Source organism: Barbus barbus (assembly GCF_936440315.1).
Source record: "Barbus barbus genome assembly, chromosome: 36".
Classification (NCBI taxonomy): Eukaryota; Metazoa; Chordata; class Actinopteri; order Cypriniformes; family Cyprinidae; genus Barbus; species Barbus barbus.
The window spans coordinates 27,950,146-27,975,145 of NC_136714.1; the positions used below are offsets into that span (position 1 = coordinate 27,950,146).

At 33.0% G+C, this 25,000-nt stretch overlaps 1 protein-coding gene across 2 annotated transcripts in view; it reads right to left on the bottom strand.

Moving 5' to 3' along the window:
• Nucleotides 1-25,000, bottom strand: part of LOC306856050 (E3 ubiquitin-protein ligase UHRF2-like) — a 38,942-nt gene that overhangs the window by 8,856 nt on the left and 5,086 nt on the right. The window contains exons 1-7 of one of the 2 annotated variants that reach the window (XM_079395020.1): nt 24,818-24,945; nt 14,624-14,935; nt 13,028-13,320; nt 7,788-8,006; nt 6,275-6,384; nt 6,010-6,196; nt 3,053-3,176 (exon numbers count right to left, since the gene is read on the bottom strand). In XM_079395020.1, coding sequence (XP_079251146.1) covers nt 3,053-3,176; nt 6,010-6,196; nt 6,275-6,384; nt 7,788-8,006; nt 13,028-13,320; nt 14,624-14,935 — 1,245 coding nt within the window. In that variant the 5' untranslated portion in view covers nt 24,818-24,945. Of the gene's footprint in view, nt 1-3,052; nt 3,177-6,009; nt 6,197-6,274; nt 6,385-7,787; nt 8,007-13,027; nt 13,321-14,623; nt 14,936-24,817; nt 24,946-25,000 lie in introns of those variants that run through there. The other variant, XM_079395019.1, reaches the window with a different exon arrangement.

Consider the following 25,000-nt stretch of genomic DNA (forward strand, 5'->3'; position numbering starts at 1 on the left):
GATTCAGATCAGCATCTTTATATAATGAAGGGGGCGGGACGTTTCAGATTCTAGAGAGCATTTGATTGGATGATCTTAAATGTGGAATGATGTCATTAAAACTGTCAATGTGTACATTTTGAATGCATATATCTAATAAATAGAAATTTTATATTTAGCACAATAGCGCATAGATGAGTTTAAGGCAGTGTTATTATTGTTAAAAAAACGAAACTTTTACTTTATTTGAAATAAAACGAATACAATACATAAATTCGTGATTTTAAAAAAAAAAATACGAAAATTACTAAAATCAAAACTAAAATGAAATAAACTAAATGACAAAAACAACAAAATTAGTAAAATTATATTAAAACAAAAACTCAATATTTAACCTCTTAATTGGCACGTTTTGTGAGATAAACGAGTAAATGTGTGCATTTATTAGGGTCTGCTTTAGTCTGTAGTTATAATTAACTTTATAATACATAAATATAAGTCTGTAATGTGTGTTCACATAATAAAAAGTTCACAATAAAATAATAAAAAATGTCAAATTAAAATAAAACAAAAACACTTACTAAAAGGGCATTAAATTAAAAACTACGATCACGTAACCGAATAGTTAAAACACACTCGTTCCTGCGCATTTACATTCACTGAGAGACGAGTATTAGTTTCATCACAATTACAGTCTCTCTCGTGTATCAATATTCTTCCTGTCTTTACATTAGTGAAGTCGTTTGGTGATTCATACAGTCGTTCAGAGCGTTGTGTGTGTCCGCTCACACTCCTACCTGCTTTTCTACAATGCCTCAGCGCTCGTAAACACTGCTCAGCGGGACTCTGGCCTTCAGATGCATTCTCTGAGTAAATGAGTGTCTAGAGCGCTTTTACACAAACAGGCCTTTGATCTGCAGATGAAGCTCATGTTCCTTGAGTTTTACAGCCGTTATTAATGAAGACATGCATCACAAAACCATCACCCTGCATTCAACAGGCTACTAAAGCGCACACACACACACACACAAACACTAAAACACGCGCGCACATGCACAGACAGACACACACACACACACACACACACACACACACACACACACAAACACTAAAACACGCGCGCACATGCACAGACAGACACACACACACACACAAACACTAAAACACACGCGCACATGCACAGACAGACACACACACACACACACATGCACAGACAGACACACACAAACACTAAAACACGCGCGCACATGCACAGACAGACACACACACATGCACAGACAGACACACACACACAAACACTAAAACACGCGCGCACATGCACAGACAGACACACACACACACACACACACTAAAACACGCGCGCACATGCACAGACAGACACACACACACACACACACACACACACACACACACACTAAAACACGCGCGCACATGCACAGACAGACACACACACACACACACACACACACACAAACACACACACACACACTTTTGCTTCTGCATACAGTAATGATTCAGTAGTGAGGATTTTTAGAATTAGCCTAGTTTTAGTTCTTTTGGTTTTGAAATTAAATGTGAACTGGTCATGTTACATGAGATAAACGAGTAAATGTGTGCATTTAATTTAGAGACAAATGTATCCTGCAAAAAAGAGCTTAATGTGATGATGCACTGAAAACAATTGGCAAGGCAATTCATAGAAGTCTCTATTGTATACTTCATTAAAAGCTAATAATTAAAAAAATCTGAATAAAGTAAAATAAAATTAAAGTTAAAATAAAATAAAACACTAAAAATATATTCAATTATAAAAATGTCAAAGTACAATAAAAAATAAAAGCAATAAAAGAAAACACAAAACTGATTAAATCACAAACGCATCAAATTAAAATAAAAAATCTAACTTCCTAAAAATTTATTACATTATAAGATGTAAAATTATAAAAAAATAAAATCAAAGCACAAAAAAATTATTAAATCATAAAAATGCACTGAATTATAAAATGTGAAACTATAATAAAACAAACAAAAAAAAATTCTACAATATTAAATCTCAGAAATGTCAAATTAAAATAACTAAACAAAATCATCGAAATAAATATAAATATAAAAATAAAACTTACTAAAATGTACTATTAAATTACAAAAATGTCAAATTATAATAAAACAGTGTACTAAAATGTATTAAATCACATTATGAAATATAATTTTATTAAATTATTAAAATAATTTTAAATAAAACACTTACTAAATACTATGATGATGATTGATTCGAAAAGCTGAAAACAATATGAAAAGTGTTTCATGAAGTAAATCACGTTTTCTGTTAAGTTTGATTTAGTCTGTAGTCTGTGTGTGTGTGTGTGTGTGTGTGTGTGTGTGTGTGAGACTGTGTGTGTGTGTGTGTGTGTGGGTGTGTGAGACTGTGTGTGTGTGTGTGTGTGTGTGTGAGACTGTGTGTGTGTGAGACTGCAAGTGAGTGTGTGACTGTGTGTGTGTGAGACTGTGTGTGTGTGTGTGTGTGTGTGAGACTGTGTGTGTGTGTGTGTGTGTGTGTGTGTGTGTGTGTGAGACTGTGTGTGTGTGAGACTGCAAGTGAGTGTGTGACTGTGTGTGTGTGAGACTGTGTGTGTGTGTGTGTGTGAGACTGTGTGTGTGTGTGTGTGTGTGTGAGACTGTGTGTGTGTGTGTGTGTGTGTGGGTGTGTGAGACTGTGTGTGTGTGTGAGACTGTGTGTGTGTGAGACTGCAAGTGAGTGTGTGACTGTGTGTGTGTGAGACTGTGTGTGTGTGTGTGTGTGTGAGACTGTGTGTGTGTGTGTGTGTGTGTGTGTGAGACTGTGTGTGTGTGTGTGTGTGTGTGTGTGTGTGAGACTGTGTGTGTGTGAGACTGCAAGTGAGTGTGTGACTGTGTGTGTGTGAGACTGTGTGTGTGTGAGACTGTGTGTGTGTGTGTGTGTGTGTGTGTGTGTGTGTGTGTGTGTGTGACTGTGAGTGTGAGTGTGTGACTGTGTGTGTGTGTGTGTGACTGTGAGTGTGAGTGTGTGACTGTGTGTGTGTGTGTGTGTTCACACCTTGCCCCAGTCTCTCTGGCTCTCTGTAGTCGCTGATGGCATCTTGGATTTCTTCTTGCTGGTTCTGAGTTTCTCTCCGGCTTTAACCACCTCGCTGCTGTCGTTCTTACAGGTGGGACAGTACCTGCACACACACAGCTTCACGCCTCAGTCACGTGATCATACACACACGCTACAGTTGTTTTCAGCTGCTTACACACATTTTCAAAACTTTGCCTCTTTTTTCAAAACTTTACACACAAATCCAAGAATTGCACACAAAATACAAAATGCCTCACATCTCTTGTACTGCATTCAAAATATCACAAACACATCTCAAAAGCAAACATTTGCAAACACCTTTGCCATAATATTCATTCCTGTTAGATTTGTGTGTTACATAGAGAACTGTGTGTTGTGTTTTGCAAAAAGTGTCAAAAGTCTGAGAATTAGTGTCTGGTTTTGCAGATCTGGTGTGCTTCTGCTGTTTGAGTGACAGCTTTCAGAAACTGTGTGACAGGTAAAGATCTTGTGTGGAAGCAGCTGAAAAAAACTAGGGATGCACCGAAATGAACATTTTTGGCCGAAGCTGAAAAAAATGAAACACTGGGCCGAAGGCCGAATACCCAACACAGTTTTTTGTGTTTTCCCCCCATGTACAGGTCCTTTTCAAAAAATTAGCATATTGTGATAAAGTTAATTATTTTCTGTAATGTACTGATAAACATTAGACTTTCATATATTTTAGATTCATTACAACACAACTGAAGTAGTTCAAGCCTTTTATTGTTTTAATATTGATGATTTTGGCATACAGCTCATGAAAACCCAAAATTCCTATCTCAAAAAATTAGCATATCATGAAAAGGTTCTCTAAACAAGCTATTAACCTAATCATCTGAATCAGCTAATTAACTCTAAACACCTGCAAAAGATTCCTGAGGCTTTTAAAAACTCCCAGCCTGGTTCATTACTCAAAACCGCAATCATGGGTAAGACTGCCGACCTGACTGCTGTCCAGAAGGCCATCATTGACACCCTCAAGCAAGAGGGTAAGACACAGAAAGACATTTCTGAACGAATAGGCTGTTCCCAGAGTGCTGTATCAAGGCACCTCAGTGGGAAGTCTGTGGGAAGGAAAAAGTGTGGCAGAAAACGCAGCACAACGAGAAGAGGTGACCGGACCCTGAGGAAGATTGAGGAGAAGGACCGATTCCAGACCTTGGGGGACCTGCGGAAGCAGTGGACTGAGTCTGGAGTAGAAACATCCAGAGCCACCGTGTACAGGCGTGTGCAGGAAATGGGCTACAGGTGCCGCATTCCCCAGGTCAAGCCACTTTTGAACCAGAAACAGCGGCAGAAGCGCCTGACCTGGGCTACAGAGAAGCAGCACTGGACTGTTGCTCAGAGGTCCAAAGTACTTTTTTCGGATGAAAGCAAATTTTGCATGTCATTCGGAAATCAAGGTGCCAGAGTCTGGAGGAAGACTGGGGAGAGGGAAATGCCAAAATGCCTGAAGTCCAGTGTCAAGTACCCACAGTCAGTGATGCTGGTGTTGGTCCACTGTGTTTTATCAAGGGCAGGGTCAATGCAGCTAGCTATCAGGAGATTTTGGAGCACTTCATGCTTCCATCTGCTGAAAAGCTTTATGGAGATGAAGATTTCATTTTTCAGCACGACCTGGCACCTGCTCACAGTGCCAAAACCACTGGTAAATGGTTTACTGACCATGGTATTACTGTGCTCAATTGGCCTGCCAACTCTCCTGACCTGAACCCCATAGAGAATCTGTGGGATATTGTGAAGAGAAAGTTGAGAGACGCAAGACCCAACACTCTGGATGAGCTTAAGGCCGCTATCGAAGCATCCTGGGCCTCCATAACACCTCAGCAGTGCCACAGGCTGATTGCCTCTATGCCACGCCGCATTGAAGCAGTCATTTCTGCAAAAGGATTCCCGACCAAGTATTGAGTGCATAACTGAACATAATTATTTGAAGGTTGACTTTTTTGTATTAAAAATACTTTTCTTTTATTGGTCGGATGAAATATGCTAATTTTTTGAGATAGGAATTTTGGGTTTTCATGAGCTGTATGCCAAAATCATCAATATTAAAACAATAAAAGGCTTGAACTACTTCAGTTGTGTTGTAATGAATCTAAAATATATGAAAGTCTAATGTTTATCAGTACACTACAGAAAATAATGAACTTTATCACAATATGCTAATTTTTTGAAAAGGACCTGTATTATGCCTTTATTTAACCATTGCATAAATTAAATATCCAAAATGTGCTTTTTACTGTTTTGTCTTGCTTTTCAAAGAAAAGCTCAGTTACATAACAATTTAAAAAATATTTACTTAACACTCAACATTTTTTTACATTCTAGTAGACATTATACCAACAAAGCACAATTTAACTTAAAATTAATAAGTTAGTAAAATAATATTTTTGGCCATTTTTGAGACCCCCTTCTTGAATCAGGTATGGATGTTTTTACTGCTTGATGAGCAGAAGAGGCTTCTTTTAAAACATTAGAATATATTACAGATCCCAATTTGAACACTATGTGTGAATGTTATAATAAATGTATTAATAGAGCTGTTGAAAGTGTTATTATCATTATTATTGTCTTACTTTTTATTTTATTTTACAGAACAACAGTAAAATTACAATACTAGCATTTATGAATGTTGATGGAGTTCTTGCTTTTATTTTGGCAGAAACTAATTACACCCAACACTGCATATGATGCAGTGCTAAACGGTCTTTCGCTGTCGGTGCTTGCGTCTTTCTCAGGCAGTTTTAAATGCTTCCACACTGCAGACATGTTTGCTGCATTAGTGCATGCTTCTATTTGATCGCGTCACATCATTGTGCACTGATTTTACAGCTTTTTTTTGCTATTTTCAGCCAAATAATTTAGTTTGCCAGGCATTCTGTGCATCCCTGAGTGCAGTGTCGAGCGCGGCTCACCAGTCCTCGTCCTCGGGGATGGCGGTCAGCGGAGGGGTCAGGCAGTAGATGTGGAAGGCCATGTTACACTCGTCACACAGCAGCTGCATGTGAGCGTCCTGCTTCCCTCCACACACACAACACGAGCAGAAACGACACTCAGCCTCTGGATCCGCCTTACAGTGCTTACACTCCGGACCCGTCTTACCTGCACACACGTTACACATGACCCGAACTCTTGTGTCACTGAACGTGTGTGTGTGTGTGTGTTTGTGTGTGTGCTCACGTTTGAAGGGGCCGTCTGCCGTGGACAGCGCCGGTGCTCCTGGGTTTTCTATCCTGTAAATCTCATCCAGAAACTGCAGCTTACAGTCACCAATCACATCACCCGGACCTCTGAAACAACCAATCACAGCACCAGCTTACAGTGACATCATACACGCATGTGATCACACAACCAGATGAACCAGAATCACTGACGAGTGATTGATGAACCACTAGGACTCTCGGAGATCTGTTTAGTTTTTTCCGATTTCCATTTCTATTTTTCTGGGTTCCATTTCATTTATTAAAATTAAATTGTAATTAAGTTATTTGTAATTAAGAATAATATTAAAAAATGTATAATTTATTAAAAACGTATCAATAATAAGACTCAATGACATTTTATTTTGTTCTTAAAAATAAAGTTTGAATTTTTCTGTGTTTTACCATCAAAAATGGTGGTAATTTGATTAATAAAAAAAACTTTAACAATTTATTCAATATTAATAAATTCATTTAAATTAATATTGCAATCAAAATACACTAAAAATGTATTACGTTATGAGACATTATAATAAAAAATATAACAATAAAAATAAAACAAGGGAGGGGGGGGGGATCACAAAAATATCAAATTAAAATAAAAAATATCAAAATTAAATACTAAAAATGTATCAAAGTATCACAAAAAACACTTAAGATAAAAAACACAACACTAAAGATGTACTAAATTATAAAAATGTTAATTAATTAAATAATTAATTTGTGTTTTATCATCAAAAATGGTAATTAATTTACAAACTACCGTGTAAACAATTTATTTAATATTAATAGATTAATATTTAAATGAAACGATTGATGTTTAAATAAAAATAAATTTAAAAACCCATTCAAACAAAACATTGCATTTTTATTTTTTCGTCAAGCAAATTGCTTCAAAACAGGTTTACTGTATAAATTAAAATATAGTTGAAAAGAAAATCTCTTGATTGTGTGATCTTGTTTTAATAAATTGTATTATTATTATTATGATTTCTATCACTTCTTTGAGAAGTACAATGTAAACGTACATTTTACATTAGCAATATATGTAACCCTGGAGCACAAAACCATAAGGGTCAATTTTTTTAAATAGAGATTTATGCATCATCTGAAGCTATAATATTTCCATTGATGTATGGTTTGTTAGGATCGGACAATATTTGAAAATCTGGAATCTGAGGGAGCAAAAAAATCTAAATATTGAGAAAATCTCCTTTAAAGTTGTTCAAATGAAGTTCTTAGCAATGCATATTACTAATCAAAAATGAAGTTTTGATATATTTACGGTAGGAAATTTACTAAATATCTTCATGGAACATGATCTTAATATCCTAATGATTTTTGGCATAAAAGAGAAATGTATAATTTTGATCCATACAATGTATTGTTGTCTATTGCTACAAATATACCTGTGCTACTGATGACTGTTTTGTGCTGCAGGGACACAATTTCCTCAAGTTAAGTGAACTTTTATTCTGGCGGTTGGTGTTTACCCCAGCAGAATCTTGACACGGATCTCTTTGTTGGTGCGTGAGACGGCGTTGAGGGTCGAGATCTCGGCGTCGTACCAGAAGCCTCGCTCCTCGGGGTTCTCCAGGTTATAGTTGACCATCACCACGTCTCCCACCTGCAGCTGGTCGAAGCGCAGCAGAGCCCTGGCCCTCGGACGAATATCATCCGCGCTCATCTCCACCACGCCGTTCTCCGGATAACTGCAGGACACAGACGCAAACGCCAGCATCAGACACAAGAATAAACCCCACCGTCAACAACAACCGCAATAATGACCGTTTCCTCAACACTCCCTCTGTCTGCCATTGGTCAGCCAAACAGATAGTCCCGCCCCCAAACTCACTCCATTGGTGGAGTCAGAAGTTGACATGTTTGGGCCGATCAAACAAACTTTTCTCAAACTAGGGTTCATGAGTTGATAAAAAAAGCTAATAATCATAAGAATGTCAAATTAAATTTAAAATATGTAAATAAAAACAATCAAAATAAAACACTTACTGAAAATGTGCTAAATTATAAAAATGTCATATTATAATAAAAAGTAAATAAAAACAAAATAAAACAGAATGTATTAACTAAAAAATTAAACAAAAAAACTAAACATTTTTGCTAAAATAAAAACTTAAAATAAAAGCTAAAATGTATTACATTTATAAATTAAAAACAACAGCCACAAGCACAAGTGCATTATCTCACAGAGATCCGTCGCTCGGAATCAGCGGCATGAATCAGTGAATCAATGAATCAGTGAATCAATGAATCAGTAAATAAATGAATCAGTGAATCAATTAATCAGTGAATCAATGAATCAGTGAATTAATTAATCAGTGAATCAATGAATCAGTAAATAAATGAATCAATGAATCAGTAAATAAATTAATCAGTGAATCAATTAATCAGTGAATCAATGAATCAGTGAATTAATTAATCAGTGAATCAATGAATCAGTAAATAAATGAATCAATGAATCAGTAAATAAATTAATCAGTGAATCAATGAATCCGTGAATCAATTAATCAGTGAATCAATGAATCAGTAAATAAATGAATCAGTGAATCAATGAATCAGTAAATAAATGAATCAGTGAATCAATGAATCCGTGAATCAATGAATCAGTGAATAAATGAATCAGTGAATCAATGAATCAGTAAATAAATTAATCAGTGAATCAATGAATCAGTAAATAAATGAATCCGTGAATCAATGAATCAGTGAATAAATGAATCAGTGAATCAATGAATCAGTGAATCAATGAATCAGTGAATCAGATCCACAGACATCTGATAGCTCTCACACACATCTGGAGAAACACGCTTCTGAGCGACCATACGCTCCACAACGTCTGCTGAAAACACACACACATGAAGATCAGGAACAGTGTGTGTGTGTCCATCAGTCGTAGGTTGATCTGTCTCTCGTCTGGACTGTGTGTCTCACTCTTCTGCTGCTCCACACTGAAGCTCATGTTCAAAATAAACACGTTTCACATTCGCAGCAGTTCATTTCTCATAACGTCCAGCTCTCAGACGACACACACACACAAATACACACACACACACACCACAGGAGAATCAGTGCTGATCATCTCCACCTCTCAGTTATTCTCTACCATGGACTGATCATCTGATCATCAAGGCTGTATTTATTCAGTCAAAAATACAGAAAAAACAGTAATATTGTGAAATCTTATTGCAATTTCTAATATTGGTTTCCTATTATAATATACTTTAAAATGTAATGTATTTCTGTGACGTAGCGCTGAATTTTCATCATCATTCCTCCAGTCTTCAGTGTCACATGATCTTCAGAAATCATTATAATATACTGATTTATTATCAATGTTGAGACTGTTGTGCTGCTTCATATTGTTTTTTGGAACATGTGATTTTTTTTTCTTTGATTCTTTGATGAATACAAAGTTAAAAAGAGCAGCATTTGTTCAAAATAGAAATATTTTCTAACAATATAAGTCTTAACTATGACTTTTTATTCATTTAACACATCCCTCCTGAATAAAAGTATTAATTTCTTAAAAAAAAAAAAAAAAAAATGTACTGACCCCAAACTTTTGAATAGCATTGTATATTGTTACACAAAACTTATTTTTTAAATAAATGCTGTTTTTTTTTACTTTTTATTAATCAGAGAATCCTAAAAAAATATCACAGGTCCCCAAAGAAAAAAAAATGAAGCAGCACAACGGTTTTCAACATTGATTATAAATCAGTATATTATTATGATTTCTGAAGATCATGTGACACTGAAGACTGCAGTAATGATGCTGGAAATACAGCTGCAGATCACAGAAATAAATTACAGTTTAAAGTATATTAAAATAAAAAAACTGTTATTTTAAATTGCAATAATATTTCACAATATAAAAAAAATTCTGTATTTTTTGATCGAATAAATACAGCCTTGATGAGCAGAAGAGGATCCTTAAAAACATAATCTACTTAAAATCTAAGTAGATATAGTTTTATATTTTAAAACATAAAATCTTACTGATCCCAAACTTTATTTGTGGAAAAATAGTTGTTTGTGGTGGAAATATTGCCGCAGCAGAATCTTAAAATGCAAATACTGTAAACAAGACTGAACTATATGATCTAAACACAAAAGACAACAGTAGGACAAATGAATGATGAACACGGAAAAGAGTTTAAATATCAAACAGACAAATGTTATATTATTAAAATATAATCTGTTTGAATAATGATAATCAACCAGTGGGACATAAAAGTGGCTGAAGATGAAGAAACATTGGTGTATTTCTGACATCTGATCATAAAACATAATCAGAGACAGAATAAAATCACTGAAGGATCAGAATAATAATCATCATCTGCTCATATCTGTGTTCCAGTAAAATTAAAAGAGATTACAGTTACTCCTAATTAGGGCTGCAAAACGATTCATCTCGATTAAGCAATTGAAAATAAAAGTTTGTTTACATACTATATATGTGTGTGTACTATGTATATATAAATATAAATGTATATATAAATGCACACAAATATACATATATGTATATATTTTAAAAAATATTTGTATGTATTTGTATGCAAACAATTTATATTATATATATAAATTAACATGTTTTTCCTTAATATATACATGTTTGTGTATTTATATATATAATAAATATACACAGTACACACAAACATATAGTAAGTAAACACACTTTTATTTTGAATCGATTAATCGTGATTAATCGTTTTGCAGCCCTACTCCTAATTAAGACTAATATTAGGAGTGTGTTTTTGTAGTCAAGAGTCAGGAAGGAGACAGGAAGTGATGGTCTGACTGACATGTCAAGCGGCCAATCACAGCCTGCGTTTATGAACATTGTAATACTATTTTTACACAGAGATTGGTAGATCTATTAGTAAAATCTGTTGACTTTAGCAATCTTTGTTGCATTATGTGCCAATAATGACTGTTCAAAAATAGGGAAACGGCACTTTTCAAGTTTTTTCTCCAAAGTTTGCATGCCTGTAACTGAAGAAGTATTAAAGATATCTTATTTCCCTTTTAGATATTAGGTCTTAACAAACTTTCCTTTTGGCATCTTCATTTTTATGGTCCTGTATTGTTCAGTTCCAGAGATATTGTAATTTCAATATGGCTCCAGGAGTAAATTGTACACACTTTCAGTGGTCAAAAACCAAATGTGGGTCAATTTGCAAAAATAAGATACTTCTTTTCTTTGAAAGAGGAAAGTCTGAAGATCAAATAATGTTGAAACTAGAAATGTATCTCGTTTCCTTCTGTCAAATCAGACACATACGTGATTTCAACTTTGTTTTAAGATGTTTTGCATTAAAAATAATGTTAGTTAAACATGTTTTATTTAAATGCTACAAAACTAAGACAAACAATTATAAAAATATTTTAAATGTTTAATATAATAATATTTAAATATTTTATATTTATTTAAAAAATTTAATATTTTAAATATTACAAATGTCAATTTACATGATTTTAGCTTTTTAGCATTTAAACAAACAAATAAGACTGTTTAAACGGGTTTTATTTTGTAAATGTAAATAACTTTTTTTTTTTTACATTTTAATATTAATATAAATATAAAAAACAACAGTTGTTATGTAATGTCAGTTTATATGTTTTTAGGCTTTTTTTAAACATAAAACAGAAATAAATAATAATAATAATAAATAATTAATTACACTTATATAGGTGGTTTTCTAGGCACTCTAAGTGCTTTACATTGTGAGGGGGTCTCCTCATCCACCACCAAATATTATTTATTTATTTGTGCTAAAAACCAAAAACAAATCATTTTAACTAAAAAAAAAAAACAAAAACAATTGTGGAGACAAAATAAAACATAGTTTTAGTTTTTAGCATTTAAACATATTTTATTTTATTTACTTATATGTTAAAAAAACATATAGACAAATAACTGTAAATATTTACATATTAATATAAATATAAAAGAACAATAGCTGTTGTGGGACAGAATAAAAAATATGATGCCAGATTACATGTTTGAAGGCTTTTAACATTTAAATAAAAAATAAGCAATATTATAATTTAAACATGCTTATTTAATTATGTTAAAAACCTAAGACAAATAAATGTAAATAATAATAATAACAATAATAATAATAATATTTTTTTAATAAATACAATACTTGTGGGGGACAAATAAAAATAAATAAATATGATGTCCATTTTCATGTTTTTGGCTTTTAGCATTTAAATATATAAATAATATTATTTTGATATTATTTAAATAATATTATTTTTTAAATTATTACGTTTAATTTGATTTATTTAAATGCAAAAAAATATATATATATATTTTAATAATATATATTATTTTATTTAAAATATAAATTTTATTTTATTTAAAATATATTTAATTTTAAATAATTAATAATATTAGCACATTTACATTTAGTCATTTAGCAGATATAAAAAAACACCAACATGAATCCAGACACGAATCAGACCTGAGATCAGATCCCATCAACACAAACCACGTGACCTGAGCACAAACGCTGTTCTCAGATCAGCATGAACTCCCAATCAGCATCGGTTTCCCAGCATGCACTTTGCTCTTGGAATCGATACACTTACCGCATTCAGAACGCATCCCATCATGCACCTCTCACACTTTAGACTCCTCACGCTTTAGAAATGAACATCCACATAAGAAAAAAAAAAAGAGCCTTCCTTCCCATGATGCACTTACTCTTCATATTTAATGTGGTAGGAGACGTGCGGCGGATCCGTTTTGGACGTGGACGGCTGGTCCGAGTGTAACGCTGTGCTGTGAGCGTCCGTGGAGGATGAGGATGGTGGTAATGATGATGAAGGCTCAGACTCCAGCTTGCAGTTAGTCCGTTTGCTGGGTCGGCCGACGCGGGCCGGAGCGGGCGTTTCGACTCGGCCGTTCTGTCCTTTAGAGGCAGGAGTGACCTTCTCAATCACGCCCTCGAACCAGGCGCCGATGCTGACATCCCTGCAGTCCACTAACTCATTCACCTGAAGCACAAACACAGCTGCTGTTAGAGCTCAGCATCTGAGAGATTAATAAATCATCTTTCCATTGATGTATGGTTTGTTATGATTGGACAATATATGAAAATCTGGAATCTGAGGGAGCAAAAAAATCTAAATATTGAGAAAATCTCCTTTAAAGTTGTTCAAATGAAGTTCTTAGCAATGCATATTACTAATCATAAATGAAGTTTTGATATATTTACAGTAGGAAATGTACTAAATATCTAATGATTTTTATCATAAAAGAGAAATGTATAATTTTGATCCATACAATGTATTGTTGTCTATTGCTACAAATATACCTGTGTTACTCATGACTGCTTTTGTGCTGCAGGGATGCATATTAATAATTATGATTTAACTGTCTATGTTTAATCCATTTACACTTCAAGAATAACACGCTTACACATTATTTGCTTATTGAATTTGGTAACAAATATAATGCATCATTTCCTTCATAAATAAATATTTCACGGAGTAAAATGACATGAATAATAATGAGAATAACCATCATAAATATATTAAAAAAAAACTTAAAATATATTTTCAATAATAATAATAATAATAATAATAAAAATAATCATCATTATTATTATTATTATTCCAAATGTTACAATTCACACTTTGGATTTGGTAAATACTATTAAAGGATAATAAAGAGATTACATTTATTATTGTTATTATCAATGCATATGATATTTTATGGCATGTAGAAATTCAATGTGTTAATTTTAATGTAATTAACACATTTTAAATTAAATTAATAAAAAACAATGTGATAAAAATAATAATAAATATAAAAATAAAATAATATTTTGATTATTAATTTTATTTCCATTATTATTAATAATAATAATTCCAAATGTTAGAATTTCTACCCGACTCATCAAAATATTAAATAATATGACAAACTTATCGTTATGATTAATGCATATAAAATTATGTTTCGTAGCACTTTCAACTATGTGTAAATTTAGTACAATTACCGTATTTTAGATTAAATTAATAAAAAACAATGTGATAAAAAAAAATTTTTTAAACAATAATATTCAAACAAAAAGATATTTTAAAATATTGTTATTATTAAAATAGTATAGTACTTTAGAAGTAATATAAAAACAATATGATTTAAGTGTATAAACTATATAATTTGCCTACCATCTAAGGAAGAACAAGTAAAGAGTCAGTCGTGACCGATGCTACAATTATTTCACAGAATAATCTCTGAAGTTTTTTGGGATCTTTAAGTGGAATGCAGTTAGAAAGCAGGCAGTACTGCTCTTACTCTGAAGAGTCCGATCCCGGGATCGATGAGCAGCGTCCGGCTGGATGTGGACGGCTGGCTGTCCGGCGCAGGGCTACAGGATTTAGACCCGTTTCCGTTGCTGTTGGCGACGGTTGCTGGGGAAACGACTGTTGCGGTGGGTGTGGCTGAGGCAGGGACAGATGTTGTGGTGGGCGGGGCTATGTCACAGGCCACACCCTTATCACTGTCGTGGGAGGGGCTGTCCGGTGCATCCGTCTGCGAACGAATGAGAAGCTGGACGATGTCGTTAAGACCGACGTTATAATCGAAGAGTGTCTGACCATCTTCCATCTGCAAAGAAGCATGTCAAATATGAATTATTAGTTATGCAAAATAAACAGTACATTATAACATTTAATTATATAAAATGTCCAACTATTGTATGCGATTTTATTATATTTATGTTCTGAACATGCACTTTCACTCAGGAGTTTGGAATAATTAAGATTCTTTAATGTTTTTAAAAGAAGTCTCTTCTGCTCACCAGGACTGCATTTATTTGATCAAAAATAGAGTAAATCATTAAAAAACTATTTATTCTTATAATGTGTGTCTTTATATACACAAACGCACACAAAAAATCCCTGTTTTCCGTATTTGTTCTGTGTTTATCTGTGGTGTTTGTGTGTTATTATCAGGGCATAGTAACTCTGATGTGAGACGATCTCAAACAGCAGCGAAGCCATTTTGTGCTGCAGCGGACGCCATCAGCCTCGCCTTCTCCCCAATCACAAATAAAGAAATGTTAGAATAGTGATGACGGCTGTAGTGCAACCATGTGTGTGTGTGTAATGGATCCTGGTCGGTTGCTATGGCAACACACACACACACACACACACTCGCACGAACATACAATTGTAATTTGCGCGGATGTGTGCAGGCGTGAAACATCAGCGGTGGATTGGCCGGTTGGTCTCATTAGCATGAGAATCAGAGGTGTTAGATGTGTTTCCCGTTCTCCCTCCAACACTCCCGCTGAAAACGAGACGACTGACGGAGTCCACACCTCTGAGAAAACCCAAAGACTAACGCTTAACAGAGATTGTGACAGAAGTGTTAAAGCCTCGACTCGACAATAGACTCTGAACAGAGGAGAAACCATCTGAAGGAGCGACAGAGACAAGACCTGCACAAAACCAGTCAATTTTTCAAAATTGAGATTTATGCATCATCTGAAGCTGAATAAGCTTTCCATTGATTATGGTTTGTTATGATCGGACAATATTTGAAAATCTGGAATCTGAGGGTGCAAAAAAATCTAAATATTGAGAAAATCTCCTTTAAAGTTGTTCAAATGAAGTTCTTAGCAATGCATATTACTAATCAAAAATGAAGTTTTGATATATTTACGGTAGAAAATTTACTAAATATCTTCATGGAACATGATCTTAATATCATAATGATTTTTGTCATAAAAGAGAAATGTATAATTTTGATCCATACAATGTATTGTTGGCTATTGCTACAGATATACCTGTGTTACTCATGACTGCTTTTGTGCTGCAGGGACACATATGTGTTTAATCATGATGAAAATACTGCTAATACTCTTTGTAATCCTAAACTAGGCTTCATTTAGTTTAAGCAAAGTCTATTTTCTTCTGTTGTTCTCTTTGGGGTGACTCTTTCTCTGGAGATTCACCCAAGCCCAAGACACAGGAGAGAAACAGTGTTAATCCTAAAAGCGCTGACATTATGGTGAAAATGAAAACCCGTCTCCACCAATTGGGAATGAGAAAGGCCTGATGGAAAATGACTCAGCTGTGGCTCATGTTGGCTTCCCGTCCAGATTCCAGATCATTCACTCACAACAAAATAATGAGATGCGGGCCACCTCAGTGCAGAAACTTCTCAAACTCACACGCTTCCATTACTCACGTGTGTTTCCCACAAATCACTCGCAATGCTTCACACACGACTGTAAACGTGATCAACCCGACTGTACATTACGGACAACTGACCAATCAGAGTCAGCTATTACACAGGAACGATATCACTGGAAAAACTTTCTCACTGCAAAAAATATTTTCTAGCTTAGTATTTTTGTATTTATATAGCACACTTCATACACGGTGGTAATTCAAAGTGGCTCACAGAAAATAAAAAATAACAATTATAAAAAGTTTCATAAGACATATAAAAAAAAAATATATCATATACAATAAAAGTAAAAAATGAAAAATCACAAATTGTTTAAACTGAATTTAAAAATAATGAATAAGATTCTACATTAGAATAAAAGGAAAAGAGGTTTAAAAAAGAACAGTGCAGTGATACATTATCGTTATACAGTAATCGTTACAGTTATCATACTTATAGTTTTCGTTATGATTAACATTATATGTTTTATTGTTATTGCAGTTATGTTAGTTATCATTATTGTTTTAGTTTTGGTTACAGTTATTGTTACAGATAGTGTTAGTTATAATTTTAGTTCTTCTTATAGTTGGTGTTATTGGTGTGAACGGGCCTTAAGAAGCTTTGTTAATAGTTACAGATAAAGTTGTTTCAATTATCATTATAGTTACTGTTAAAAAAATTGTTAAAGTTACCATTACAGTAATTATTACAGTTATCGTTATTGTTACAGTTCTACCTTTTTACAGTTATCATTATAGATATTACAGTTATCATTATAGTTATTGTTACAATTCGTTCTTTTTACAGTTATTGGATTGGATTCAATTTATTGTCATTGCACATGTAGGTACAAGGCAACGAAATGCAATAAAGAAGAAAAAATACAGCATAACATGAGGAAAGAGAGGAGAAAAAAATTGTCCTCACACTACGCTCCTGAACGAGAGTGCAGTGTGAGAACAGACAAATTATATCATTATAGATGTTACAGTTATCATTATAGATGTTACAGTTATCATTAAAGTTATTGTTGCAGTTATTGTTAACGTTATTGGTACAGTTATCATTATAGATGTTACAGTTATTGTTACAGTTATGATTAAATGTATTGTTACAGTTATCATTAAGGTTCTTGGTACAGTTATCATTATAGTTATTGTTACAGTTCTTTCTTTTTACAGTTACTGTGAGTTATTATAGATGTTACAGTTATCATTATAGTTATTGTTACAGTTATCATTATAGATGTTACAGTTATTGTTACAGTTATCATTATAGTTATTGTTACATTTGTCACTATAGATGTTACAGTTATCATTATAGATGTTACAGTTATTGTTACAGTTATCATTATAGATGTCAGTTATTGTTACAGTTATCAATATATATGTTACAGTTACTGTTACAGTTATCATTATAGTTATTGTTACAGTTGTCATTATAGATGTCACAGTCATTGCTACAGTTATCATTATAGATGTTACAGATATTGTTACAGTTATCATTATAGATGTTACAGATATTGTTACAGTTATCATTATAGATGTCACAGTAATTGCTACAGTTATCATTATAGATGTTACAGTTATCATTATAGATGTTACAGTTATTGTTACAGTTATCATTAGTTATTGTTACAGTTCTTTCTTTTTACAATTACTGTGAGTTATTATAGATGTTACAGTTATTGTTACAGTTATCATTATAGTTATTGTTACAGTTATCATTATATATGTTAAAGTTATCATTATAGATGTTACAGTTATCATTATAGATGTTACAGTTATTGTTACAGTTATCATTATAGATGTCAGTTATTGTTACAGTTATCAAGATATATGTTACAGTTACTGTTACAATTATCATTATAGTTATTGTTACAGTTGTCATTATAGATGTCACAGTCATTGCTACAGTTATCATTATATATGTTACAGATATTGTTACAGTTATCATTATAGATGTTACAGATATTGTTACAGTTATCATTATAGATGTTACAGTTATTGTTACAGTTATCATTAAAGTTCTTGGTACAGTTATCATTATAGTTATTGTTACAGTTCTTTCTTTTTACAGTTACTGTGAGTTATTATAGATGTTACAGTTATTGTTACAGTTATCATTAAAGTTCTTGGTACAGTTATCATTATAGTTATTGTTACAGTTCTTTCTTTTTACAGTTACTGTGAGTTATTGTTAGTTATCATTACAGTTATTGTTACAGTTATCATTACAGTTATTGTTACAGTTATCATTATAGTTATTGTTACAGTTGTCATTATAGTTCTGGTTACAGTTATTATTATAGTCTAGTTCTTGTTATAGTTGATGTGAACGGGTCTTAAGAGGGTTTGTTTAATTAACTAACATTAACTACATACAACAGCAAACACATCTATTGAAGCAGACGCTGCATTTATGAGCTTTATGTGAAGCTGTATGAAGAGTGTTTATATAATCATTAACAGAACACAATCACGTATGTGTGTGTTGCTAAAGCACCTCATCATCTCCGTCTAACACAGTGACGCATAAGCTTTAAGCTACACACACACAGCCAAAATGACAACGCTCTCCTCTCAACACACCACCAGCCGTCCGTTCCTCACACACACACGAATGACCCAAACTTTCATTAAAGTGTGTGAAACAAGTGCTTATCAATAGCTCTGAAGATCCTCCATTTGCAGCTCTGGTCTGGCTAACGCCGCGCCATTTTGAGCGAAGCACAACGGCATGATGGTTATGTAAATCACCGGAGCACTTCACAAGCTCAAATACAGCCGTGATTCAGTGTGTGTGTATGTGTGTGTGCATTATGTTTGTGCATTCTTGAGCTGCAAAAATGCATGTGTGAGAGTCAAAGCGTGTGCTTTTCCCTCCAACAAAGATGGAAAATCAAACTAGCCAAGCAGGGAATGTACGCCACTGCAGAGCCCAGTGTGGAATTCTGGGATATGTGCAGAGCCCCCCCCCCCTCGTCCTCCTCCCGCCGGCGCAGGATTGAAGGAAGAAAGAAGAAGTAGGTCACGTTCAGATCGAACACAAACAAACCAACTTACAAATGAAAGTGTGTTTACTGGCGACACTGCGGTGAAGCACTCGGATCCAGCAGCTCGGCTAATTACACCAGCAACAGTTTAACACACACGACACAGGCCCAGAAAAAACACCAGCTGCGGAAAAACACCCCGCGTTACAGCCTCGACAGGAGCAAACGCTGACACACACACACACACACACTAAACACACACTAAACACAAGATAAAGCTGCTTTTCTAAACATACACTGTTGTTGCATTCACACCAGGGCTAGACGATATGACCTCAAATTAAAACCTTGATTAATTGAACACTTTACATTGATTACGATTATTGAATGATTATTTTATTTTTAATTAATATATATGTATATATATATATATATATATATATATGTGTGTGTGTGTGTGTGTGTCTGACCCTGCAGCACAGAAGCAGTCATGAGTAACACAGGTATATCTGTAGCAATAGCCAACAATACATTGTATGGATCAAAATTATACATTTCTCTTTTATGACAAAAATCATTAGGATATTAAGATCATGTTCCATGAAGATATTTTGTAAATTTCCTACCATAAATATATCAAAACTTCATTTTTGATTAGTAATATGCATTGCTAAGAACTTCATTTGAACAACTTTAAAGGAGATTTTCTCAATATTTAGATTTTTTTGCTCCCTCAGATTCCAGATTTTCTAATAGTTGTATCTCAGACAAATATTGTCCTATCATAACAAACCATACATCAATGGAAAGATTATTTATTCAGCTTTCAGATGATGCATACATCTCAGTCTAAAAATTGACCCTTATGACTGGTTTTGTGCTCCAGGTTCATATATATATATATATATACACAGTCAAACCAAAATTTATTCAGACATCTTCAGCATTTCTCACATTATCACAGTTTATTCGCTATACTTTAGAAAATGGTAATAAAATATGACAAGAACTCAGAGTTAAACTGTCAGAACAAATTCATCTTGATAATGTCAGATAACTTTGATAGAAAGGTAACAAAACATGCTCAGGTCAAAGTGTCAAATCTAATTTTCAGCCCAAAATGTTTATCTGTTTTACTGGTACAGGGCTCTACGCTTACTTTTCCTTTTTAAAATATTTAGGAGCACGGTCAAAACTTTAGGAGCACCTTCAAATCAATAATCAAAAATGAACCTTCCCATTACGAGGTGATATTTGACTCCTTAAAGTGATTTACAGGGAATTTAGTTTTTACCTTTGTAATGGCATTTTTCTAACTTTATTATAAGTATGTCATCTTTTATGTCAAATTCAAAAAAATATATTTATAAGCTTTTTATCATTTCTAATTAAAACGACAGAATAAAAACAAGTAGAATAAGATACCAATCAAATGAAATCAGTATTTAAGGAATAAATGTGTACTACAGAGGTGGCACAGAAGAACACAAGTGGCTGTAGGTGTATTTTCAGATGTTTAATGAGGCTGAGAGGTTGCATGAGTGCAAGTAAATTCATAAATTCATGTTGAGGTTAATGTTTTAAATATACAATATAATCTCTTATTTTACACCCTGTCTTGTTATAACGAGAGAATACGTCTGTGATACATTACTCAACGCTGCAAAAACACGTCAGTACGTTAGAAAGCTTTAAAGCTCCCTCAGGACAAGCACAAATACGTTGATCGGGTCAGCACTGCTGCTCCTAAATATTTGTTCATAGCCGCACGCAGTAGTTTTCAGACGCAAATGCAACTGAAATGGTCTCACTCTAGAGCCCTGTGGTAGACCACTGTATGCAGAATATTTGTGTATAATGTCACATGTTTACTTTATTTTGCTCTCCTCACTTACATAAATTAACTATAGTGTCCTGCACCCACTAGTAAAAAATATCAAAAATCATATCTGGTGTCTGAATAATTTTTGGTTTGACTGTATGTATATATATATATATATATTTTTTTTTTTTTGCCCTCATAGTTCATTAAATGTTTCTACTGTAAATATACTGAACTATTAAGGGTGGAATGTTTTTTTCTACTGATCTAGATCTTTAATCTACTTTGTGATTTTAAAATAATCGAAGGAAACAAGCTATTTATGGTTATTTGTTGAATATTTCAAACAATTGAAATCAAAGCACACACTGCTTGAAATGAAGGCATCTTATGAAAAAAGTCACATTTCAGTTTTACTGTAAAAAGCAAGTTTCCTAAAAAAAAAAAAAAATTACTTTAATTTTTTGCAAACAAAATAAATGAATATTGCCATGTCATACTGTATAATTATAACAAGCACAGCTTTTTGTTTTTATACATATGTTTTCCAAAAAGATTTTTACTGGCAAACAAGACATTTTCAGTTTTTATTTTAACTTTAGTTAAAGTTTTAGTAATATTGTTGTGTTTTTGTCTTTAAATGTATACACAGTTTTTATTATATAAATGTCTCATATTTGTCTGATGTTTATTGATCATGAACCGTCATACACATCTGTATAGCGCTGACTACACACGCAGTATGTTTTTAAGAGAAAAGTATTAACAGGATTAAATGACAGACAGATGTTTATTCTGGTGATTCGACATTAATAAACCAATGCATACGGCAATTAATATCATCACATACGTCGCTAACGAGCGGTGGAAATAATGAGCCGGATCTGACATGGTTTTGTGTGAATGTGTGTCAGAATCAGACCTGAGACTGAACTCAAAGACGGAATATGAAGCATAATCAGTTTTAGATGCATGCACCCATTAAACGTCTTTTAAAATAGTGTTTTCATCAGTATTTCTGTCTTGTTTACCAGTAAAAATCTTTAAAATAAATGATTGAAAAACAAAAACTGTTATTGTATCTAATTTCATAACTATTATATATTATTCTAGTATTTAATAATATATTAATACTACTAAAATAACACCGTCTGTAGACATTCTTAATTTTCTAGCAATAAAATTAACATGATAAATAAATAGGAATTAAATTTGAGAAATATGAGACATTTATGTAATAAAAAAAACAGAAAATGTCTTGTTTACCAGTTAAAACCTTGTTTTTTAAAATGTATTAAAACAAGATTAATATGTATAAAAACAAAAACTGTTTAGATATATGTTAGTTTATTTTTCTAATTTAAATGGATATTTTTTCCATGTCAACAGCAATTAAAGCAATTCAAAACCATAGATACAATTTAAATAATAATAGAAATATATATGTGCAGATTTTAATTATTATTCAACTTTTAATTACATATAACAATGATAAAGTACATACAAATGTCTGATATGACACATCTAATATATAAATATATTATAGTTATATAAATACAGGTGTATAAAGGTAAGAGCTAAAATCTTCACTAATCCCAAATAGTAGCTCAGTAAATGCTATTATATTTATATTTCAAACTAAAAAAGTGTTAATATGCTAATGTAGCAAGAAAAATAAACTTAACTCAGTTACACAATGAAATTCAGTTTGTGTCAGGTTAAGATAAAAACTTAACCTGGTTAAGACTAAGCCTAAAGTACATTTAGCCTACCCTGTTTGAGAGATGAGTTCAGTAAGATATGAGATACCGTGCACAAATAAAGCAGCATTACAGCGAGCAGAGCGCTCATGCATCCAGCAGGTGTTTCATTTCAGAAGGTTTTTGTGGGAAAGATCAGCTAACCTGCTTAAACGGCCGTAACCGGATCTGTAACACGTTTAATTCACATGCATCTGATATAGCGCTCATCTGAGCAACAAACTCTTTCATTTCAATCCTACGGATAAACCAGAGAGATTTCAGTTGATTTAGTTTCACTGCACTGAAAGATTACTTCACTTTTTTAACTTGTTTAGACTTCAGCAGACAAAATACACTCGTATTAAAGACGCAATCTCTCTTCATCTATTATCATAAACCCAAACACATTTCAAAACCAACCAATCACACGCCAGCACAGGACCAATCAGCCAATCGCCGAGCAGCAGAGAGAAAGATCTTTAGCCTTCAGACGCTGAGAGCGAACGTTATTATATCTCCACCGGCGCAATGTTGAAGTGTTTTTAGTCACTATAGACACATTTTTAACGTAGTATCAGTTCATGGATCTGATGTTCAAATATTTACAACCTAAGACTGTCTCACAATCTCTGCAAAAAAATGAAATATTGAATCTGAGATTCATAATATCACCTTTGACGTTACAGAATACAGATGAAGAAATCAAAACAAACCATAAAAATAAAACATTTTCAGTACATTAAATTAACTGAAATACAATTAAATATATATATATATTTAACTTTTCGTTTAGTTTAAGTACTAATATAACAAACTAAATCAACTATATATTAAAACAATGACAATAACACTAAATCTTAAAAACTTTAAAATTAAAATACAAAATGTAAACTAAAATATTATTGTATAGTACTTTCTATTCTAGTATTTAATTGTATATTAATGATACTGAATGAAATAACTGTTTGTAGGATTTCTAGCAATAAAATTTAATTAATATAATAAATTAACAAGAATAAAATATGAGAAATTTGAGGCAATTATCTAAAAAAAACTATATAAACATATTTATAAAAACTAAATAAAAATAAAAATGCCAAACAACACACACAATTACTAAAACTTTAATAATAATTTAATTAAAATCAAGTTTAATTTAGTTTAAGTTGAAGTACTGATCAAAATAAAAGTATAAACATAATAAATATATATATATATATATACATATGTTTAAAAAAAATTACTAAAACTTTAAAATGAAAACATATTTAATTCAAAATATGAACTCAAATATTATAGCAAATAATTGTATAACTATTATAGCATTTAATAGTGGATTAATGATCCTAAAAAACAACTGTTTGTAGGTTTTCTTAATTTTCTAGCCATAAAATTTAAGAAACATAATAAAGAAAAATAAAATCTGAAACATTTATCTAATAATTACTAGTGATAAAAGCACTTCATGTTTATGTGAAAACCAAAGCATTAGAGAGAGAGACAGACAGGAGTGTGACTGCGTCATTCCCAAACACACACAGGGATACACTCGTTCATGTGTGTGTGTGTGTGTGTGTGTGTGTGTGTGTGCATGGAAATCCCCTGCAGCGTCTGCTGATAAACCCTCACACACACACACACACTCGGTCAAAAACACAACCCAACACAACCAGTCTATGATTCTTCATGACCTGAATCAGATTCTCTGTCAAACAGATGAAGGTTTTTCTCCATCAGTAACGCTCTAAACCCACCCGCAGCCCGAGATGACGACCGCGGAGCCGTGAAGAACACACTCATCACACGACAGACAGACCGGCGCGCAGCCGGAGGAGCTAAAAACCTTCACATCATTCAGAGCACTTTCATTCCACACGGCCATCTACAGAATATTCATCACACATTTATTATGATTTTGTGTGAAAATCACAATGATT